At 30.2% G+C, this 23,805-nt stretch overlaps 1 protein-coding gene across 3 annotated transcripts; it reads left to right on the top strand.

Moving 5' to 3' along the window:
- Positions 1 to 15,568: 15,568 nt before the first annotated feature.
- LOC107006184 (GDSL esterase/lipase At5g14450-like) lies at positions 15,569 to 21,893 on the top strand. 3 transcript variants are annotated; one of them, XM_027913412.1, is made up of 4 exons: positions 15,569 to 15,801; positions 15,869 to 16,047; positions 16,182 to 16,455; positions 21,575 to 21,893. In XM_027913412.1, the coding sequence occupies exons 2-4, from the start codon at positions 15,976 to 15,978 to the stop codon at positions 21,733 to 21,735; spliced, it is 507 nt and encodes a 168-aa protein (XP_027769213.1). In that variant the 5' UTR covers positions 15,569 to 15,801; positions 15,869 to 15,975; the 3' UTR covers positions 21,736 to 21,893. The 3 variants fall into 3 exon arrangements, with proteins under 3 accessions (XP_027769213.1, XP_027769211.1, XP_027769212.1); XM_027913410.1 differs by having other exon boundaries at positions 15,569 to 16,047; XM_027913411.1 differs by lacking the exon at positions 21,575 to 21,893 and adding an exon at positions 16,867 to 17,316 and having other exon boundaries at positions 15,569 to 16,047.
- The last annotated feature ends 1,912 nt before the right edge of the window (positions 21,894 to 23,805 follow it).

The following is a 23,805-nucleotide window of genomic DNA, read 5'->3' as shown; positions in this document are numbered from 1 at the left end:
TAGGTACATGCTTCCGATAAAAAATTGAAAGATAATTATTACTAGGCCAAGATTTAGGTGAAAGTAAATTCCCTCTCGAGTAACTTACCCCATATCAAATGGGTTCCTCTCAGAAACCCACTCATCTAATAAAGACCTGCCTATGACTTACTCACGCCCGCTCTTTCGATGATGAGTGCTAGAATATGGGAATAGGGTTCACCTTCTCGGGCTGAACCTCATGTAACCCCTATTCCTTAGGCCATCAGTCTAGCGGTCTTGGTTTCACGACCTCTCTCTCAAGCAAGGTAAAAACACATGCGTGGTTTTTTATTTGCAACTTCAAATCCAGTAAATTAAACCACAACTACTAGGTGAAATCACCACTAAAATTCATCTAACCTATTAGCAAGCAAGACCCAACAATAATATCAATACACATTATCTAAATCACACCCCCAAGAATGGGGGTTTGTAGCCACACATCAAGCAATAACCAAATACACCTAAAATGATAAAGAAATCAAATGGACATAAGAAATTAAACCTTAAAATGAGCAAAGGAAGAAGAATGGAGAAGACCAACTTCCAATTTGAGGAAGAAGAGATCATTTTTTCAAGTCTCCCACAAAAACCCTCTCTAAACTTGAGAGAAAAATACAAAAAACTAAAGTTCTAAAAGTTAAAAATCATTATAATGTTCAGACTTTATAATTAATCACCTACAGCTAGTATTAATAGCTTTCAGATTAAGTGTCGTAAATCACTGAGTGATTTGGCAATATTCCCTTCTTCTTGATCATCGCCGTTTTTGCTTTGCCTTCAGCGTCTATGAGTTTTGGATCATTGGGCAGAATAATTTGGCTTAGCAAAACTACTCGGCGCTTCTTTTCATCGTCATTTTGATCCACATCCTTCAGGGCTTTGCTTGCTGAAACAACGGGCGATATGCATCCTTTCGGCTGATCGCCAAGTATACTTGGCGATGCTCAGGTTTCAACTGCAACTCTTTTGATCCTTTTTGTTCCCGATTTTTGCACAAGTGTCCATGCTTACACTAAAATATCAAATACCTAAAATTTAAGAGTTTTCATCAGATATTAAGATAGAACGAGCATTTGAGGATACTATTTTTATTAAAATAAGGCCTGAAATGAGTTTAATTTAAGGAATCATCATCCTTCAATAAGGCTTCATGGTAATCGCCTCCATGTCCAACATCATAACACGAACGTGGGTAGACGCCTTTTGTTCAACTTTAAGGAATAATGGTGATTGCCTCTTATGCTATTGTAAGGAATATGGGTAGTCTCCTCATATTCTTATCATTTAGAGGTCAAGAACAATATCATCTACCTCATCATTTTCTTAGTCTTTTAGGTTAGATTCATTTTAGGTGAGAAATACTTTCAACCTAGAATCATTGAATATGAGAAAGCCTTCCACCTTCATACTTAATAAATTCAAGTGGAAACTATTCTTTCCAAAACATTTACATCAACAATCACCAATTCATAACACATGTTTCACTCTCAAAGCGATTTATATCATAACAACCATATATGCTTCAGTCTCAAAACAATTCATAACATAATTATCATATAAGTTTCAATCTCAAAGCAATTCATAACGTATCTTATCGATCTTACAAGAATACATCTAACCCATAAATTTTCCTTTCATGATTCAAATCCATTTATATCAAATTTATCGTAGAAAACATTGTTTAAGAATGGGTACATGTAAAATCATCCAAAAAAAACATGTGTTCCACTCAATTCATGCATAAACAATCATTCCCCAATCAATTGGATCAACATCATCAATACCCAAAACTTAGAAGAAACCCCTGACTCAAATTGGAAAATTCTACCTTTTCAATTTGGGATTCTTAGGGGATATGTGGATGAAAGGATTACATGGATGAATAAAGCTATTATATCTTTCTATAAAATACCACAAGCAATTGGAGAATTGAGACGTGACCTTGAGCCTAGCTTTACATTTCTTCTTCAACTTCTAGAGAGAGAAATATTTGGAGAGGAGGAGATTTGGTATTTTTTTAGATTTTTAGCAGAATAAATTGAATGAACTAATTTAGGGGTTAAAATCACTTATATAGGTGTCTTAGACATAGGTAAATGGTGTTGTATCAAAATAAAATAATTAAGAAAATACCCAACCGCCCTAAACTTAACTGGCGACCCACTAACGATGCACCGTTGATTGACCGACGGTCCATGGTTGGTCGTCTTGAACTTTCTTTTAGGGATAATGGACCAGATACCCTGGACCACAGACTGTGGTCTGACCAACAGTCCATTGGTCAGGCCGTGCATACTAGACATCTAGACAGTCTTGGGTGCCTAGTCCACAGACCAGACCCACGGTCTATGGTCCTACCCAAAGATCGTGGTTTTCCCTCATAGCTAGCACCTAAAATCTCAAAAAATTTCTATGCTACCCTCTTTCAGATCTGGGTATTAAATTATCTCCCCCTTGGGATCATTCATCTTCGAGAGAGATTTAAGACACCAAAAACGAAAAAGACTCTAAACTAGCAACCCATATGCAATTTCATCTAAATTTCAAACATTGTAAGGGAGATAGCAACTAAACCTAGCAGCCCAATATGTATGAAAATTATAGATAACTCATCTTCAAGGAGGGACTACAATCTGCAAGCTAAAACCATGCTCAACACAATCTCATGGGGCCTATATACAGTGTATACATAAAACTATTATTAACCATTTTAAGACCTTATAGACTCATGACACACATGTTAGACTCTAGTTTCACCTAGTTCGTTTTAAAGAGTTTACAAGAAATCCTCAAGAGACTTCCTTAGTAGTACTTCTTTCAATTCTACTAAGGTCGGATCAACACACTTCTTAGCTTTCACATCTGTCACAAAAGACGATTATGAACCATTTCTAACATCACACCACCTTTAATGGATTCCATCAACAGAACATCCAATCATGTCACACCTTTAGTGGATTCCATCTCGTACCAATTCTCTTTTACCCACTTCTAATGGGAAAGACTACCCATTGATAATCGGCTAAGGTCTCTTCCACCACGTTCGCCTGACCGGGGTGATAGAGAACACTCATATTATAATCTTAAGTAACTGAAGCCATTTTCTTTGTCAAATAGTATGATCCTTTTGATTGAACACATATTGCAAACTCTTGTGGTCGGTGAACACATCTACATGACACTATAAAATTAATGCCTCAAAATCTATAAGGCAAAAATTATTGCCGCTTATTCAAAATCATGGGTAGGACAATCCATATCATGAACCTTAAGTTGCCTTGAAGCATAGTCAACATCCATCCCATTTTACATAAGCACACATCCTACCAATTCTTGAGGTATCACAATAATCAACAAAACCCTTCGTTCATTCCGATAAATTCAACATCGGAGCAGAAGTAAGTCTATTTTTCAATTCTTGAAAACTCTTCTCATATGTATCAGACCATATGAACTTATCCTTATTTTGAGTCAAAGCTTCTAGTGAAGAGGCCATCGACGAAAACCCCTCTACAAACCTTCATTGGTAACTAGCCAAACCCAAGAAACTTCTAATATCTGAAGTAGTTAGAGGTATCAGCCAACTCTTGACCGCATTTGTTTTCTTAGGATCTACCTCATACCCATACTTGAAACGATATGGCCTAGAAAAGTCAAATATCTTAGCCAAAACTCAAATTTTCTGAACTTCACGAAGATTTGTTCCTCAAATGATCAATATATGTATTCTCACTTCTCCAATAAATCAACATATCATCAATTAACACAATTATGAACATATCAAGGTATTGTATAAATACCTTATTCATAAAATCCACAAATGTTGCTAGAGCATTAGTCAAACCTAACGATATCACCAAAAACTCATAATGACCATATCAGGTTATAAAAGCCATTTTCGAAATATCATCATTCTTTACCCTCAATTGGTGACAACTCGATCTAAGATTAATCTTAGAAAAGTAACTCACTCCTTGAAGTTGGTCAAATAAATCATCTATTCTTGGACGATGATACTTATTCTTAATAGTCACAATATTGAATTGTTGGTAGTCAATACACGTATGAAGTGAACCATCTTTCTTCCTACCAAACAAAATTGGAGCACCCCATGGATAGAAACCCAATTGGATGAAACCCCTACCCAACAAATATTTCAATTTCTCCTTTAATTTCTTAAGTTCTTACAGATGAATTCAATAAAATGGAATATAAATAGGTTGCATTTGTGGAAGAAGGTCAATTTCCAAGTCTATTTCCCTTTTTAAGGAATGAATATCGGGTAGATCATTGGGGAAACTTATGGAAACTCATTGACAATGGGGACCGACTCAAGAGTAGGGGTTTTGGTATCCATATTCCTCACCCTAACTATATGGTGATGCAACCCTTAGAAATCATACTCTTTGCTTTAAGGCGAGATAAATTTACTTTTATGCATAGAATTTCCCCCCTTCCACTCTAGGATAGATTTATTCGGAAAATGAAACTTGACTACATGGGTTATACAATCGATATAAGCATAACAAGAGTGTAGCCAATCCATATCAGGAATAACATAATAGTCTAGCATATCAAGCAAGCTCTACAAAATCAACAAGAGTAACTCTATGGGATAAAGATTCAGGACACATTCTATAGAGCCTCTCAACCATCAGAGAATCACAAAGGGGAGTAGAGATGAAAAGTATTTATCAACACATCGGGAATCACATGAAACCTCTTGCCATATATGGCACTACAAAAGAAAAGGTAGCACCAGGATCAAGTAAAGCATAAACATGAAGCTGAAAGACTTTTAACACATCGGTAACCACATCCGGAGAACGCTCTTCTTCACCACGAGTATGAAGTGAATAAAACCCATTTGTCTTGAGAGTATCTAAACCTAGACCACTTCACTACATCAAAAATGATCTTCATCATCAAGTAATCAACGCAATAGCTCGATTACCTTTATATTATATTATATTATATTATATATATATATATATATACATTGGTAATTATCACTTTTTGTATATATCTCTAAAGCCTTTAGCGTCAATAGATCTAATGGTAGTTAACTCATGCCGGTAAAAATTTTAGCACTCTTTATGAATGTGTCTATGTATTGCCGCTAAAAGTTGTTTTTGTTTTAGTTGTTGGACTAGATGATGGATAGGGTTGATCCCTACAAAGATTATTACCCTCATTCTTAGCAACTAAAAGACAATTTCTTATCTTGTGGTCCATAATACTAAAACCAAAACAAGCATTGGAACCCACTAGGCATTTACCTTCATGATTTCTTCCACACTTAGTACGATTTGGCAATGAAAGTCAACTGCCATTTCCACCTTCGAGCTTAGGGTTAGACACCCTCTCTTAGTTAAACTTCGAAACATTAGAGGAACCTTTACTAAAAAAAACCTTAGTCGATACCTAGGACAACCAAGTCCATCATACCTTGCATGAGCGAAATTACCACCACCAGTTCTAGCCTTCTTTGTCTCCCTAGACCTTCCCTTTAGTTTCTCAATGTGCTGGGCATAAACCATAAGACGAGAAATATCCATGTCATGGAAAATCATAGTCATATGTGATGTATCGTGATTTCACGGTATTTCTAATGCATTTCACTTAAGAGTTGGGTGTGTCTAGATCCTTTTTGTATTGGTTTTAACAAGTTTTGTGTCTTGTCTTGCAGGAAAGATGTTCAGGCAAAAAAATGAAGAAGACAACTGAAAAAGTGCAGAAACAGACCTACAGAGGCAATCGACAGCCCGTCGTTCAATCGACAGACCATAGGTGATAATCATAGATGAGCAGTTCAGGCAGTGCAGAAAATCTGACCAAGCGTGGAACCATGATTGGCATCGATGGTCCGTAGATCGATCGACGGACAGTACTAGTGAACCGTAGTTTGCGACTGTGAGGGTTCCAATGCCTGACGCTTGAAGATTCTAAGTGTGGAGCTACTGAGGAGAATCGACGGACTATATATTAATCGACGGACTATGTTGTTGTTCTGTCATTTGATTCACAGTAGATGCAATCTCGAGCTAAAATGTTTTCTTAAGTCCTAACTGACAGAAGCAAACCACGGACCTTCGATCGATCGATGGCCCGCCAGTAGTCTCGTCGATCGAAGTCGCGTGCTAGAAAAGAAGTTTCCTTATTTAAATTCCTTTTTCATTAAGACATTATTTTCTATAAATAGGGGATAAAACCTCATTTTTGGGGTTAGGTACTACTACTCTTGTTCTAGTTTATATATTGAAGATTAATTTTTGCAATTATTGCAATTAATTGATTTTCGAATTTGGTTTTCAAAGCTTTTGGTTTGCAATTCAAGTGAAATTTCTGGGTTTATTCTTCTTGTTGAGTAATACCATGATTTCTTCATCTAAAAATATGAATTGTGATCTTTTTAAGATGGGTAACTAAACCCACAACTAGGGTTGAGGGAACCATGGGTAATTAATAAAAGTATGACTAGTAACTAAGCAATTCTTGCATAGTGTTTTGCATGCGTTAATGATTCTTTCATTTATAAGTCTTTTTAACGAGTGCGTGCATTGGAAATCGCCTTGTTGCTACTTGCCAGACCAAGGAGGTATTTAATAAGAAAAGAATTATCAATATAGATTTAGTGTGATACTATCTAATAGGCTAGAGTGTCAATTCGTGCGAAGTAATAGTGAAGCCATACATCGATTATAATGTCTAATGTGAGGTAATGGTAAGGATTAGTAAATTACACATTTGGTCCGCTGACCAAGATGCGGGGTTAAATTCTCTACATGTCGGACCAAGGATTTAGATATATCTAACTTATCACGTTGCATGTAATATATTAGGAAAGGATTGCTATTTGTAGGAATACTGTGTTATCAATCTGTTGGGAATACACACACCCTAGTTACTTTCTCATCTTTATAACAACCAAAGTCTACTTTGTTCACTTGATAAACACACTATTGAAGGAATTTGTTTCAAACCCCCCACCCCTTACTTAAGTATTTTAAAAATATCTTTACTAAAAAGATATAATTGTGGGTTAAATTTAAGTCTAAATCATTTTCCTCGTGGGATTGACTCCAACCTACTAGTTGGGTTCTTTACTTGATAACGATCGCTTATACTTCTTTGGGGAGGTGTAATTTGAGAGTATAGGTATGTCAATTTTTCACTTTAATATCCTCTCCATAGAGTCGGCAACTATATAAATAGCATATTTTGACAAATGAGTTAACCTCAAATCATATTCATTGACATTCATGTGTGCTTACCGGAGATTGATAAACTCAAACACTTTTGTCTCCCTCATCTCAAGCGGAAAGAACCTATCAAGAAAGAAGACATAAACCTTTACCAATCTAGGAGACCCTCATCAAACGGTCTTGCTTCCTTCCATTGGTTAAAACATATTTGAGTCATACCCTTAAGTTAATAAGCAGTCGATTCCGCCTTTTCCAACGGGATCACTCCCATAATAGTCAACACTTTGTAAACCTCATTAGTAAATTCTTGAAGATATTCCTCAACCCTAGAACCATAGAATTTCAAAGAATTCATCCTAGTGAAGCCCCTCACTTTAAAAGTCATTGTATCCACATTTGGGTTCACAGAATCACAACCTCTCTATTGGCTTGGCCTTCACGGCCTGAGCCAATACTTGGAAAGTAGTCCTAAACTCTATCTTAGTCACTCACTCGGCCAAAGGGTCAACCAGAATTTAAGGAGGAGCTCTTTGACAAACTTTTTCCCTCAATCTTTCTAGCAAAAGCTCTTCGAGCAGTCATATCCTTAAGACCATCAGATAAGGATTCAGATGTCACAACCCTCAAAATGAAGTAGATTAAATTAAAGCCTATAATGTGTTTTATGAGTTAATAAAGTGCTAAAATAATTAATATTAGCATTAGAAGTCAGTTCGAAGAGTTTAGAAGTCAAACGCCAAAAAATAACCAACACGTTCGAAAGTTAGCCTTTGTGTATGCTAGTGTGCCTTGGCATGTCCTACATGTTGTTTGGTTTCCAAATTGATAGGAGAGGGATTTAAAAAATATATGAACATGTTAAGGGTCAAAACATCCGGGTACGACTCGCCAAGGACCACCCTAAAGGTTTTTGAGGAGGACCCAAACCTTGGCAAGAAGCTGTTAAAAAGCAGTCCAACCAACGACCCTAAACGACGGGCCGTGGTCCAATCGACGTCCCGTCAAAAGGGGGAGTGGCTCCACACTTAGTTGTGGGATCTTATACCCCAACTTAGGAGCCTCTGATCAAAACCACGTCCCAATAAATTCTTAGGCAGTTATTTTGGGTTATTTTTGGTATTTTAAGTTAGTGAAAACTCTAAAACCTAGACTTATCATTCATTATTCAAAATCAAACCCCAAGATCAACAGAAGTTTCTCCAAAGCCTCCATGGGATCTTAAAGTCAAGTAGAAGCTAGGATTAAAGTTCTTCATTAATTCGTCTTCAATTTCATTGGATTTGTTCAATTAAGGTATGGTGATTTCATCCTTGATTCTTCTTTCATTCAAGGATCTAATTCCAAAGGTTTTCCAAAGATGTTCAAAAACCTTGAAATCCTATTTTGAATTCTAAGCATGGGTTCTTGCATGAAAAGGTTTAAATCAATGTTTATGAAGTAATTGATGTTAATTGGTGGTTAAAATCAAAACTTCCATGAACCCATGTATTCCTTGAATTCCTAATTTTGGCTCTGAAGTGGTTGAATTGATCATGGCTTAATCTTATGGAATTCTTGTGTAGATTGCATTGGGCTAGTAAAATATGTATAGAACATGATATAATTGTTCATAAATTGCCTTATAATGATGATATCTATATTGAGTGTTGTTGGATCATTGATATGGATTAATTATTGTCTTAGTCTTGTTTATATTATCATTGGCAAGAGCTTTTGTTACGTGAAATCGTTGAAAAGGACAAGGAATGGTGATAATGGATATTAGAAGGTGGTGAGCTGACGTAACTCCTCTATTTTATATAAAACTGATATTGAATTGTATTGATTGGTATTGTCCACTTTTGGTGGAGGTGCTTAATTGTTATACTTGCTATGAACATGGCTTTGTCGGCATTAATATGTGAATTGTCCTATCATCATGTTATAGCTTGTATAGATGTTCAATGTGAAGGTAATATTGTCTATGGTGCATGTGTTAGGTGAAAGTGTGATTCCTCTAAATGGTTGTATGTGAATATGATAGACTAAGAAGAGGTTATATATGTGATAAGGGTATCTTTCTTAGGTAAACTTAGTTGTCCCAATATATGTATAACTAATCTCCGTATAACTAATATGTGCATAAAAGAATATATAGATTCACTCACAACTAATTGTGAGTGACGAAATTAAGTTAGTGTATTTGGTCATAGTTTCATATATTTTTTTGACAATTCATTTTGGTTAAAGCTTTGGTGATATTTTACCATGCACTTGGCCATAGAGTTTCAGAAAATTTGATTTTTAAAGAAATGTAAGTTATACCCATAAATTGTAAATATACTCATTATATTATCATTTTGTGATGTACATATTTCGTGAAAAGTTATAACAAGGAACACAGTTAATATAGATTTGAAAAAAAAAAAGAAAGAAAACAAAATATTGATATAACTGTATAAATTTACAACTAACTAGGATTAAAATGCAGCCCAAAACTTATAAATGTTAGGTGTTTTTATAAAATATAAAAGTTCGGATATTTTTAAAATTCTTAGAAGTTTCCAAAAAATAGGTGATAGATTTTTTTAGTATTGGAGAATTTAAATTGTTGCCGAACAATATTTACCAAAATTTTCCCAATATATTTAACAATATCTATGATCCAATGGGTCCTAAAAAACATTCTTAATACACATATCCAAAACCACCTCTCCTCGCTTTCCGAGTCCGAATAAGAATTTATCTGGATGAACTTATAAAAAGTAATTAAGTAAAAAGTTAAAAGTTATAAATAGATGGTATTCTATTTCTTACTTTTAAATTATTTTGGCTTGAAAATGAATGCTTAAAAGTATTGTATAACATTTTCAAACACCTCCAAAATTTAAAAACTACTTAAAAAAATAAAAACACCAAAAAATAAATTAATCCAAACGAGTAATAAAGGTTGACTGTACAAATGCAACATACAAGAAGTAAGAGATATTTAGAGATATCTAACAATAAATTCTTTGATGGCACGATAAACTTGAATATCATAGATCTTAAAAAATTATGTCAATCTTCACATGTCTTAAATTCTAGAATAAAAAACTTGATGTCTTTAGTAAATTTTCTTTCAATGAATGATAATCCTGTAAATAATTTTCGAACTAAAAAAGCTTCTTAGTGTGAAAAATAAATATAGGCTTAAGTCATACACATCCCATTAAAGTTGTCTGCATATTACACTTGAACAACTTGACTAAGTCTTGTACCTATTGAACATCTCTAGTACTTTGAATTGATACCTATTAGATACCTTTTGAACAATCAGCCATAAATACTGAGTGTGTGAGATACACTCGCTATGACATGGCAATATGATGAATTAAATTCTGACATGTATCTGTTAAATCCCAAGAAATTATTTAAAAATATAATTCAATATGAATGAAGAAAAATATGAAAAATATTTATAAAAAAAAAATTGTAATCCATGCACAATTATCCCACCCCACCAAACCTTTCCCCTGCTATGCATGACCAACCCCCTACGTCTGTCTCTTTTCCTTTTTTGTTTTCTGTTCTTTTTTACCATAGATTAACAATGGCAAATCGTTTAGATTAAAAAAAATATTTTTTTAATAGTTACCATTGTTACCAACCACCCAAGTTCTTTCCTGCTATCTATCAGAACACTATTTTCCTTTTTCTTTTTCTTTTTCTTTTTCTGATCTTCTAAATAAATAATTACAAATATAAATTCAATGGTGATCGAGAAGGTGAAGTGACTGTAGAAATAAGAAGAAGAAGAAACGAAATATAGCATTGAAAGAGAAAAAACACGACCAAGTGTCGATGTTAATGATAAAAGGTGATGGTAATTGTTGCTTAAAAGAGGAGGAAGGGATGGATGTATTGACTGCTATAATAACAAATCTGAAAAAATAAAATGATAATAATGATAAAAGAAGAGAAAAAAATGAAGAAGGAAGAAGGGTGTTTATGTCAACAATGGCGGATGAGCGGTAAGGTGGAGAAGTAATGTCAACAAGTCCAGTGAAGAAGAAAGAGATTTTTAAGTTTAAAAAATGTCTAATTTAATTTTTTTCACGCGCTTATCATTCGTGAATCACACCTAAAATGTCACCTAAGTAAAAAATGTTTAATTGGTATCAATTTGAAGTACTAGAGGTGTTTAATAGGTATAAGATTTAATTGAAATGTTCAACTGAAATATGTGGACAACTTTAAAGAGTTACGTGTGACTTAAGCCATAAATATATGTACAGATTGTATGCCCATATATCAGATGCTATGGAATTTGAACTTTCTAAGATAAATGGTTTCTAGGTGCGTATATGTATGTATGCATAGTAACCAACTAAAAAGATGGATTGACTTATATTTATTATATTAGTGCTCCTATTTGCCAAAGATATAATTATGCCACCACTATATATAGCTATCTATATAATAATGCTATCAATACACTTACGGATGTTATCAGAGGCGGATCTAAGATTTAAAAGTTGGAAGTTTCAATATTTAAGTAAGATAAAAGGACTGGTTGCTTTAAATTTAGTTACAATTCAGGTTATTAATTTTATTTTATTTTATAAACAAATCGATGAAATGTGCCATTAGTAATATTTTCTTTTAGATATTATGTGATCAGAGATAACTAGAAAATTCAATTTTATCTTCTTTTTTTTTGGAATTAAATGTCTTATTCGCTGAACTTTGAGAAAAAAAAGTCACGTTAAAATTTGAGCATGTATAAACCATCTAACAATATTAACATAATATATTCATCTTCCATTGACTTTATGCGTTGTTGGAGATATATATTGGAAAATAATAAAAATTATAGTTTCAGCCTATTCATTTTACTTAGCAAAAACGTCGGTGAACATCAAAAAACCTTTAAATTTTTAAAAAGAAAAACATTTTTTGAAACTTATGTTTTATCTAAAAACTATTATTTAAATATATTCTTAATAATATTTATTTGACGCTCATAATTTAGTACTCACTAATTGATAAAATAAAATAAACACGTTACACTCAAATCAATAGATTAATAATTAGTGCGAGAGAAAGTAAAAAAAAATAAAAAATAATTATGAAAAGGGGTCAATTTGATTTAATAAAGAATAGTAAATAAATAAGAATGAATGGAGAAAAAAAAGGAGCAAGCAAAAAAATTAAATGTTGTTGCAAAGGTTCAAACTCGGGTTGACAAGGTGGCAGACCTACTCCTTTTCCAATTGCCTATTTCATTGTATGGGTGGCAAAAGTAATATATATTTAATTTTATACATATATACATGTGTATACAATGTTTTTTCCGGAAACACTGGGTGTCGTGGCACCCCACCCATACACCTAAATCCGCCCCTGGTTGTTGCACTACACCTCACTTCCATGTGCAGGTGAGGTGTCAAACCCGTGTCATTTTTTATTTTATTACAAATGTATTCATGAATTAAGGGGTCGTTTGCTATAAAAATTAATACGGTAGTGACTAACAATACAAAATTGATTTTTGAAAATTATTTGTCTTGACTCAATTACATAATTGTTGAACAATTAGCTAGCTTTGACTCAACTACATAATAAATGAAGGGTATAATTGAAAAGAAACTTTTTATAGAGTTTTAATCCAAACACAAGATGAGGTGGGACAACATGATAAAAAACAAGTCAAGTCTCCAATTTCTCCATTCAAAACAAGCTTTTGGCATTAAGGTATGATAGTCTTTATCTATGGAGCCTTTTCCTCCATAGAGTTCCTAAATTCTCCAATTTTGAAGTTAGAAATCTCCAATTGAAGTTACGGTTTTGTTTTATGTCCTAAGTTTCTTTGAATGTTGAATTATTTTATTGTATTATGATCTATTATGCATTAATTGAGGTAATTCCATGTTTTAAGATAAATTTTCATGAACTTAGTGTAACCTATGTTTTCTAAGCTATGTTGATATAATGTGGATTTAAAACTATGAAAGATGAATTTATGAATATATGCATGTTACTATGAAATTGATGAAAATGTTTTAAGGATGTTTTGAGAGTGAAGTATCAATATGATTATTGTTGTGTTGTGAAAGGGTTTCTCATATACACATGAAAGTATGAATTGAAAGAGTTTTCTCACATATTTTAAGGTTGAAAGATCTTCTCACCTAAAATGAATCTAAGTTAAGGAATTATTCTAATAATGAGGCAAGCGGCGGTTACCCATGACCTTCAATGATAAGACGAGTAGAGACTACCCATGTCTCGTGAATGAAGGAAAGTTAAGACTAATCAATAGTTCGTTGGAGTTATGCTTAGTACCGAGTGGATAAGTGGTGATTATCCATGTCCCATAGACTATGTGCCACCATAGGCTGCTTATATAGAAATTAGCTAGTGGATCCACGTATGCTAGAAGTTCATAGTTCTTACCTTGGCAAGTGAGAACACCTCTTTCGGTATAAGGTAGACACCAGATTTCATGTTATAGCTCACATGGTCTTACATGCTGGTTAAAGGTAAATTTCCCACATTAATGAATTAATCAAGGTTATTTCAAGAAGTATGCCACGAATGTTTTAAAGTATTAACTTGCATTGACCATACTTTTATGACTTATGTTTCGAACACTTTTATCCCATATTTTAGATTGGTCATTACATATCATTAAAAGGTCTTTTTGGTATGATTTGTATCTCTAGCTATGTATTACTGTCACACTTGGTACATCTTTGTACTATCACATACTCTTATCTACATTCTCCCAAATGTAGGGTCCAACGTTCCAGATTTGCATCTCTGTGGCTAAGGATCATTTAGTAGATATTGAAAATTGGTGAGTCCTCATGTTCTGAGGATGAAGCCTTATTTCATATTGTCTTTACATTTCACTCTTTGAACTTGTTGTACATATTACGTCCTGATTACTCCTTTGTACTAGATGGCTTTGAAACATTGTTAGACTTTCGCTTCATTTATAAAACTCTTATGTTTTGAAATTGTCTTTTAAGTTCACTCGATTTTATATTTATCTTGTATGATGTATGCTAAGTGACTTTTGTAGGGTCTCTCGGGGTTCTACACGCCATGTTACACCTACGATCTACCTTGGATCGTGACAAGAGTGTAGGTTTGCAGTCATGATAGTTGTTGTCCTTGCTAGCCTTGTTTTTTGGTTTACCAATGTGTGATGCCTATTTAATGAATTTTTTTGGATATATATGTATATGTATTGAGCTTTTTGGTAGAGATCATGGTGGCTTTGACACTCCATATAGAGTTTATGCGTTCATAGATATCATGGTGGCCTCAACATCCCAAACAAGACTTGTGTGCTAGTTGTTATTGCTTTTTACGAACTATTGAGAGTAAGTGTTTTCTTTATAGAGTGGTGAAAAAGGCCTTGCTGATCGAGAACTTATGTTTAAACTAAGATATACTTGTTTCTTTTTTGGACTACGTGTGGCTGCTCTGTGCCATTAACAAATGGTTCAAGTGAATCCGCTTAATCTTAAAAATTTACAGTAAGTTCTAGTTGCGCCCTTCAATTTTGGAGTCAAATTTGGAATATGACAAACCTAATATGAGAGAAATATCATATTTTAGGAAGTCTACTAAAGTCTTGTTTATAAATATATGTTGTGCACCACATTTCATAAGTAAAAAGCTATAAACATTATTGAGGAATATTACCCTTCTTCTGCTCAAATCTTAATATGGTCAAATATATAATCTAGGTGAGTTATAGAGCTCATATTACTATAAAATATCTCACTAAAAAATCAGATCAAAGGTTTCACCTTTTTAAATTTTGAACACTTGTTTGCTTTCACCTTCACCTCAACAAGTCAAAGTTGTTACCTTCTTTATTCAAAATTTATTCAATACCTTTGGCTTATATTTCTTACTTTCACCTCAGTTGGTCAATGATTAGCTTTTTTTCTATTTAATAGTTGGTAGAAACCTTTGAGCTAATTTTCTCATGCTACAGTATGCATAAAATTGCTTATAAATAAAGTAGAGCATTATTTCAGCACCAATTGACTTATAGTTGGTTGGAGTATCAATTAGTAGAGTAACAATGATAAACTCATTGTTGGGAATTGTAGTTGTATCCATAGTGGGATTTACTATTATAACAGTTGCTTATAATGATAAGGTAATAGATTCAACAGAATGTGATTTTCCAGCAATTTACAACTTTGGAGACTCAAATTCAGACACAGGTGGAATTGCAGCTGCATTTTATCCCATGGCAGCACCCTGCGGAGAGTCCTACTTCCATAAACCTGCCGGAAGGGGCTCCGATGGTCGCCTTATTATTGTGGAGCTTCTAGTTGTAATTATATTGATGATATAGTAAATATAAACTAATTTTATTTGCCTATAAATTAAGATGGAGTTCCGCATTTGAGTCCATATCTGGATACATTAGGAACAAGTTATAGACATGGTGCAAACTTTGCAACAGGAGGAGCAACAATTAGAAGGATAAATGAGTCGTGGTTTGTTAGCCCATTTCCTCTTGATATTCAAGTTGAGCACTACACTCAACTTAAAGAACGAACTACCTACTTGTACAATCAAGGTTCGACATTCACTGTCCCATTTTGCTAATAAAATAAACAATCTGAATGAGTTGTGGGATTTTGTAGGGAAAGAAGAATCAGCTGATAAAAGCAGGCTTGCCATACCTGTGGAGTTCTCCAAGGCACTATACACAATAGATATAGGGCAGAATGATATTTCTGTTGCTTCTCGAATGTTGCCAAAAATGGAACAAGTTGGAGCAATTATACCGGACATAATCAACCAGTTTGCTGCACAACTTCGAGTATCTTCTATCTTTAAAACTTTTTTTGGAAACTTGATCACTTTTAATATATTTATTTAACATAATATTGATATAAATGATAATAAATAAAAATTATATTGATAATTAATTCTAAGGTGTTTAATATGTTGTAGGACTTGTACAAGAAAGGAGCTAGGAATTTGTGGATTCATAATGCAGGTCCAATTGGTTGTTTGCCAGTAGCCACAATCAAAATTAAAGATCCAACAGCAGGGTACCTGGATGAACACGGATGCGTCAAGGATATGAATGATACAGCCATACTGTTCAACAAACAACTCTTCCATACGTTGACCAAACTCAGGATAGAGCTTCAACAAGCTGCAATAACTTACGTTGATTTGTACAAGGCTAAGTATGAGTTAATCAGCAACGCAAAGAACCAAGGTAATTAATTCCTTTTTGTGTATCAAATTATAAATCATACTCAAACTGTTAACTTACAATATCATATCAAGACCCCGCGTGACTTAACTTTTAAAAAAATGTATCTTCTAAAATATATAGTTTATAAAAAGTTAATTTTAGCAATTTTTAAGTTTTAACTTTAAAATTGAAAGGTATGGAAGTATTACTTTTAATTTTAAATTTTTTTTAAGTCATTATTAACTTGTTTTAATTTTTTTTTTATTTTGTCAGATAATTTTAAAAGTTTAAAATGACTTTAAATAAATTTGATCAATTTTTAAGTCAACCTAAATAGATTCTTTAAATTTGTAATAGATGATTGAAAAAGATTTAGATAAAATTGAAATTAATGACCAATGAAATTTGAGTTGAAATTGCACCATATTTTAGTTGGTGCGCTAAGGGGACCCGTAGGAGCACACAAGTGGTACAGTGAAAATGGAGAATCCCAATAACTAATGCATGGTTGAGCTTGAAGGACCATTATATTGGAGGATGTCATCTATTTACAAAAAGAAAAGGTTTTGGAGTTCAAGTTAATTTTAAGCATTTCATTTCCTAGGTGACATTTAAAAATGACATGAAATTTAACTAAGTGTGCATTTAAAAATTGAATAAGAAAAGAGTTCAAAAATTAAATTTTTAGTAAATATAAGTATTCAGTTGATAAAGTTATGAATAGAATAACCCAATTAACAATTTGAATCAATTTAAGAGTGTTCCATGCCATTCCACCAATATAAGTTTAGACACTACTTTTTTTGTGTCATTTCATGTGAAATGATTTAGATCGCGAAGATTAAATTCTATCTGTCATTTTATATGAAATTATTTTTACCACAAGGATTAAATTATTTAATTTTCTATGTGAATTCAACCTATTATCTTATTTTTTTTATATAAAAGTAAAATTTATGTGTAACTCAAAATATTTTTAAAATAATACAAAAGAATCTCAATAAAAAATTAAATCTCTTTTATCTTTCCAAATGGTGACTTAATCGCATAAAGTTATAATCTAATAAAGTAAGTACAATTTAATTTTTGAAAGTACTATAATATAATATTATATGTCAAACAGCACAGCAGCCCAATGACTAAAATATTTTATCTGCTCGTAGAAAAAAGTGAAACCGGTGAAATAGACCACTTTGTCAATGTGTTAAAAAAGATATTTAAATATAATTTTGTCAATGAATATGTCACATAAGTAATAAAGTAAAGAGGAGTGGTAAATGGCCAGAAAAATGTGGCCAGATGGTTAGAATATTGAAAAAGATTATTATAGTCTTTTCCTTCAAATAAATTTAATTTTTTGATATTTTTAAAAAAGTATGAATTTAATTATTTTGATAAAATTAATTTTCTACATCCTATGCTTTATTACTTTTTCAACTCTTGTTCTTTTTGTCATTTCACTTCTCCTTCTTGACTTTTTTTTTCTCTTCTTATAAAAAAATTAGAATATGGTGAAAATAAATAATTATATTTAAGCATTTAAATTGGTTAAATTCATCCTATGAATGAAACAATAAATAAATTTATTTTTTTGTAACTATTGGAACTTCATTAATGTAAAATATTATTTTAAGAGCATAAAGAAAATCATAATTTCCTGGGGGAAAAAGCATAATTTATTTGCTTTAATGTCAAATTCTCTATGTATATATAATTTATACATTTTTTTTGTAATATGACTCAGTTTTAAATACGCTCCCTATATTTAAAATTTAAACATTTATACTTTATGTACTATAAGAAATATACACATGCACCTCCAACTAAGTTTATCCATAACTAATTATATTAAAATATAATTATTAAATAATAAACTAAAAATATATAAAAAATGTTTTTTTGACGTTATTCTTACAAAATTAATTAGTGTCGATACTATAAGTAATAAAAAAATTATGATTTCTGTATGTTTTGATGTTTATCATATATAAAGTGTTTTGAGTTTTGCATGACTTTTATTGAAATATTTTCAAATTATACTTACAAAATTATTTAAATATGTACTTTAAATTTATTTGAACACAACTTCATAAACTTATTTAGTTAGAACGCATATTAATAATAATAAATAAGTAATAGTTCACATATTATCAAGTCAACATAATATAAGGGTGCAAAATTATCACATATTCAATATGATTGTTGTTAAATAGGATCGACACTGATGAATATATGATTTTTATAATATTATGATATTTGCATCTCTAAGGTGTTTCGAGTTTTCATTGTCGTTATTAATATAGTTTTAGATTATATGTTAAGATATTCAAATTAATAGCCTTAATTTATTTAAACATAATAATTTATAAAATTCTATATTTTTAATATTAATAACAAATATGATTAATGATCTATAAGTTATCAAATTGACTTAATATATTGCGGATACAAGACTATAATTAATATTAACACATTACTCTCTGGGATTCTCAGCAACAATATAAGTAAAATAAATATGGATTCTGAAATTTACAATTGAATGATAATGATTAATACGATTTTTGACTAATTAATAATTGTTTATACATCGTGTATGTTTTTCTTTTAGAAAAATAATAACATAATCTTAGACTTAGATAGTTTAAATAACTATTAATAGTAACGCGATTTTCATAGTGATGCCTTGAATTAAGAAAGTTATTTCTTATTATATAATTGTCTTAATATCAAGGTTGACTACTCTCTTTTTAATATAATACTAACATTGATATATATAGAATAATCAAATAAGATATAGAATATCTTTTACATTTCATTAGTATACGACATTGTTTGTTTGATCTTCATGATAATAATATTGTGTAAATTATGTTGAATTATTATTAGGAGAAAAAAATTTGATATACTCCTTAATTTTGTGATATAGAGATAATATATATTCCGTAAAGAAAAGGTCACATATACATTTATTGTTACATGAGCAAATTAAATAATTTATATATCCTCTTTTGACTAACGAAAGTTATACTTTAGATTTTTAGTTTATTTATTTTAGTTATTTAACCAATCACATAGAGAAAAATCAGGTAGTTTTTTCACGTGATTTTATTTTTGAGTTTTTGAATTCAATGGCTAATTTGGTCTTAGTTATCTCCCTTATGAATATATTTGTTTATTTATTTGAGTTTGTTGTTCATGTTTAATTTTTTGCTTTCCTTCTTTAGTGTAGAAAACATGAGAATTTAAAAGAAATAAAAAGAAATAGTGAACGAAATAAAAAAAAATTAAAAAAAAACAAACTAAAATTAATCATTTTTTGCAGTTATATTGAATTTTATTTTGTAGTTGTAAAAATGTTGATGCATCTATAATAGACTTTGCAAGAAGATAAGTGAAAAATTAAATTTGATCATCAACATAGTATGTCAAAATTAGTAATGGAATAAAGGAAGATAAAAAATAAATAAAAAAGACAAAAATTCATGTATGAAGAAGATCAAATATAACTCGAAATATTTTGAGAAAGATCAAATATACCTTTTATATTTATATTTATTAAAAAAAATAATAAGTTTTTCACTTTCATCAGCAAAAAATGATTTTGAGTTTTCAAACATACCTCAAAATACTACGAGAAGGGTCAAACATACCTTGTATAATTTTTATTTAATTTTAAAATACATAATTTAATTTTCTTAAAATATAGTAATCAAATATGTAATTTAAAATTTTTAAATATGTAGTTTAATTTTTAAATATGTTGTTGTAAATATGTAGTATAATTTTTTAAAACATAAACTTTAAATATGTAATTTTTCAACATTAATGTGTAGTTATCTTGGGTTATTGTTAAATAGGATCAACACTTATAAATCATATGATTTTTAGTATTTTTTAATGTGTTGTTTTCTATCGATTCTAATGTATTTTGACTTTTGGTTGTTATTATTAAATTATTTTATATTATATATAAAAAAAAAGTATTTAAAATGTCATTTAAATCATTATTTAAATAGGTAATTTAAATTTATTTATATAATAACTGCAATAAAATTACTTAATTTTACAAATTATTAATCCGTTCAAAACAAATATTAATTTGAAAGAAAAAAATAATATTGTGACTACAACTATGTATACTTAATATTTTAGCAGATCATTTAATAGCAAATATTTTTTAATAAATAACAAATAATACTAATAAAGAAAAATATATATGTGATAAAACTAAATCTAGTTCATGTTAAATTTGTATTGTCATTGTCATCGGAGAACTATAAAGATGTTTTTCTTTCAATTTTTTTTTTATAAAAGTTTATTTTGAAATCATAAAAAACTCTTTTTATCCTTTTTATGTTATTAAAATTTTTTAATGAAGCACCATCAAAGTTTTTATAAAAAAATTGTATATGTCTCTAGTACTGAAATAATAAATAAAAATTAATTTTAATGAGTCTTTTTTGCGTATGACATGATTCATATGTTATCGAAAGTATGAAGATAATCACATAATAGAGAAAACATGATGGTAATTTTAGTTTTGTTCTTATTTCGTTCACTTAATTTTGAGTATAATTGGATAAAATATATTTTTTTCTTTTATTTTTTCTAGAAAATCGGTGTATAATAACAACTCCTTTGAATAAATAAGAGTAACTCTTTAGCCAACTCAACCAATTTCATATTTTTATTTTGTATATAAATATTTAATATTATAATTTAGATATAAATATCTTTTTGCGATTAAAAATTATAAATTAAAATAGATAATTTAACCTTAGTTCTGTTTTATACTATTTAAAATTTTTCTTATCGTTAAGGAATAAGAAATGAAAAAAAATAAACTAAAAGGAACAAGTAAAAAGGAGGAAAATTGAATTATGTTTTTTTGGTGAATTTTTTTATTCTTTTTCCATGTTTAACTAAGAAATTATACAATAATTAATCTCACTAATCATTTTTAATGTCTTGAAAATATAATTGGATTATATATTTAATATTTAAGTTAAAAAGCAAAAATATCTAAAATTAAACTAGATTATGTGTGAATATATTATTTTACCATTTTAATTAAATTCTGATCAAACTTTTCTGACCAAAAAGATTTTTCGTAAAGTAAATATGTTTGGTGTGTTCACAGGATTCGAGGAGGCATCGAAGATCTGCTGTGGGGTTCATGAAAATGGAGAGGATGTTTGGTGTGGGAATAAAAAAAGATTAAATAATGGAACAGAAGTATATGCAGGATCTTGCAACAACCCTTCCACTATCATCAGCTGGGATGGGTGTCCATTATACTGAAGCTGCTAACCATTGGATTGCTAATTACATTCTCAATGCCTCACTTTCAAACCCTACCCTACCCATAACTAAAGCATGTCATCCTCTCCATTAAAATAATAATAATTCTTGCAACACCATGTTCTATTAAATACAAGATCTTATTGTTTATATTTAAATATTTATCATTTGAATATCACCCTTTCATATGTATTAAAGTATCGTTACTTTAATATTCTCTTTGTCTTAATTTATATGTTTTATTTTTCTTTTTAGTCTGTTTATAAAGAAAATGACACATGTTTATATTAAGTAGCAATTTAACTTTAAAATGTCTATTTTAGCCTTAATGAAACAATTTATAGCCACATAAATTTCTATCATTCATTTATACCACAAGTTTTAAAAATCTTTTTTATTTTTTAAATTTTATGCTGAGTTAAAATGTCATATAAAATGTCGAAGGAAATAGTAATTATCCTTTAAAATTTGACCAAAATTATTATCATTTTTTTTTTTAGTTTTATAAATGGTTCCCCTCATCTTCATTTGAAGTTGAATTAGTACCCTTTAAGAAGGACCGTCTGACGGGGCAATTAATTAAATGGGATGGAGTATGGAACTCATTCATTTGAATTGAATCAAAATTTTAATTTTGGATTAATTTTGAATTTTAGATTTGTTAATTAATTTTGGATTAAACTTTGAATTTTAGATTTGGTAATCAATTTTGCTTAAAATGAAGTTCTCTCATATGAATATTGTTTCATTATGATTAGTTAAATTTGTAGCTAAGTGCGTGTGCATGATGTGAGTGTAACATAATGAATGTTGATTAATTAGTTCTAAAATTGGTTGTTATGCGTGTATGTATTGTTGTCTAGAAGTTCTAATCTAAAATCAGTAGTTGTAAACATTGATTTAACTCTCTAACATCATTTTGGCTTGAGAAAGCAAAAAGGAGTTGGGTAAGACTTCAATAGTGAGGACTTGGTGAAATTTGTCTATGGATTTGAGCTACAGATTGGACAATCTGACTAATTTCTCATTTAATGTTATATGCTAGTTATAGTTAATGTTTGATGTTTTATTGGTAATGGTCTTAAACTTCGAGATAAACCAATGGATATATGTTTGATAGTTCGAGAGATTATTGAATGTGGCATAGACAGAATCCTGTTCATGTAACCAACTGATTTGTTTTCTATTGATCTCTGCCTATTGTGTATAAACCTCATAAAAATGTGAACACCCTAATTATTTTCAATCTGGGTAAAACTTATTTGTGTTGATTCCTTACTTGTGATACTTGATATTGATAATTTCTAGATTGTTTACTAAATTTCTGATACTTGATATCGATAATTTCTAATTTCTAATATTTATCATCTATAATTTATATGTATATTTAATTTAATCATCATCGTCATTATATCATATCATTATCATCTTATATTATCATAATAATAAATAATATAAATATAATAATAATATTATATTAAAAGTGGAAAACACCAAATTGAAAAATTGGATTACCATTTTAGCCCTATACTAAATTATTTTTTAATAAAAAATAGTTAATTAAATATTAAATGTTTATTTAAAAAATCAAATAATCATTTTTCATTCACTAAATTAACATTGTTCCTCTAATAACTTATGCTTAGAAATTAAATTATTACAAAATCATTAAATGTTTCCATGCATATAAAAAGTACTTCTTTCGTCCGGAATTATTTGTTATATTGCGCTTTTCGAAAGCCAATTTGACTAATTTTCAAAGTTAAATTAGATCACATTAATTCGATATTTTTTAAACAAAAGATTAGATATTCTAAAATTATATGAAAAGTACTAGAAATTACAATTTTTTACATATTAATATGATGAAAAATTACATCTTAAAATGTTAGTCAAAGTTTTTATAGTTTGACTCAAAATAAAAATCATAACAAACAATTTCGAACAAATAGAGTAATAACAAATCTTTTTTAGGAATACTAAAGGTTATTTGATAATTTAGAAGCAATTTAATTTGATTTATGTATTAGCGCAAAGTCACGTTAGCCAAGAAAAAATGTTAATACTCTC

Source organism: Solanum pennellii, chromosome 12 (assembly GCF_001406875.1).
Source record: "Solanum pennellii chromosome 12, SPENNV200".
Taxonomy (NCBI): Eukaryota; Viridiplantae; Streptophyta; class Magnoliopsida; order Solanales; family Solanaceae; genus Solanum; species Solanum pennellii.
The sequence above is the reverse complement of the archived record's forward strand: the minus strand, read 5'-3'. Positions and strand labels throughout refer to the sequence as shown.

Excerpts from the sequence above, each read along its gene's own strand:
- LOC107006184 (XM_027913410.1), top strand. The coding sequence starts at position 15,709 with ATGAGTCGTGGTTTGTTAGCCCATTTCCTCTTGATATTCAAGTTGAGC. Across the intron at positions 16,048-16,181 it reads AGTTTGCTGCACAACTTCGA|GACTTGTACAAGAAAGGAGC; the intron begins GTATCTTCTATC and ends AATATGTTGTAG. Across the intron at positions 16,456-21,574 it reads CAGCAACGCAAAGAACCAAG|GATTCGAGGAGGCATCGAAG; the intron begins GTAATTAATTCC and ends GTGTGTTCACAG.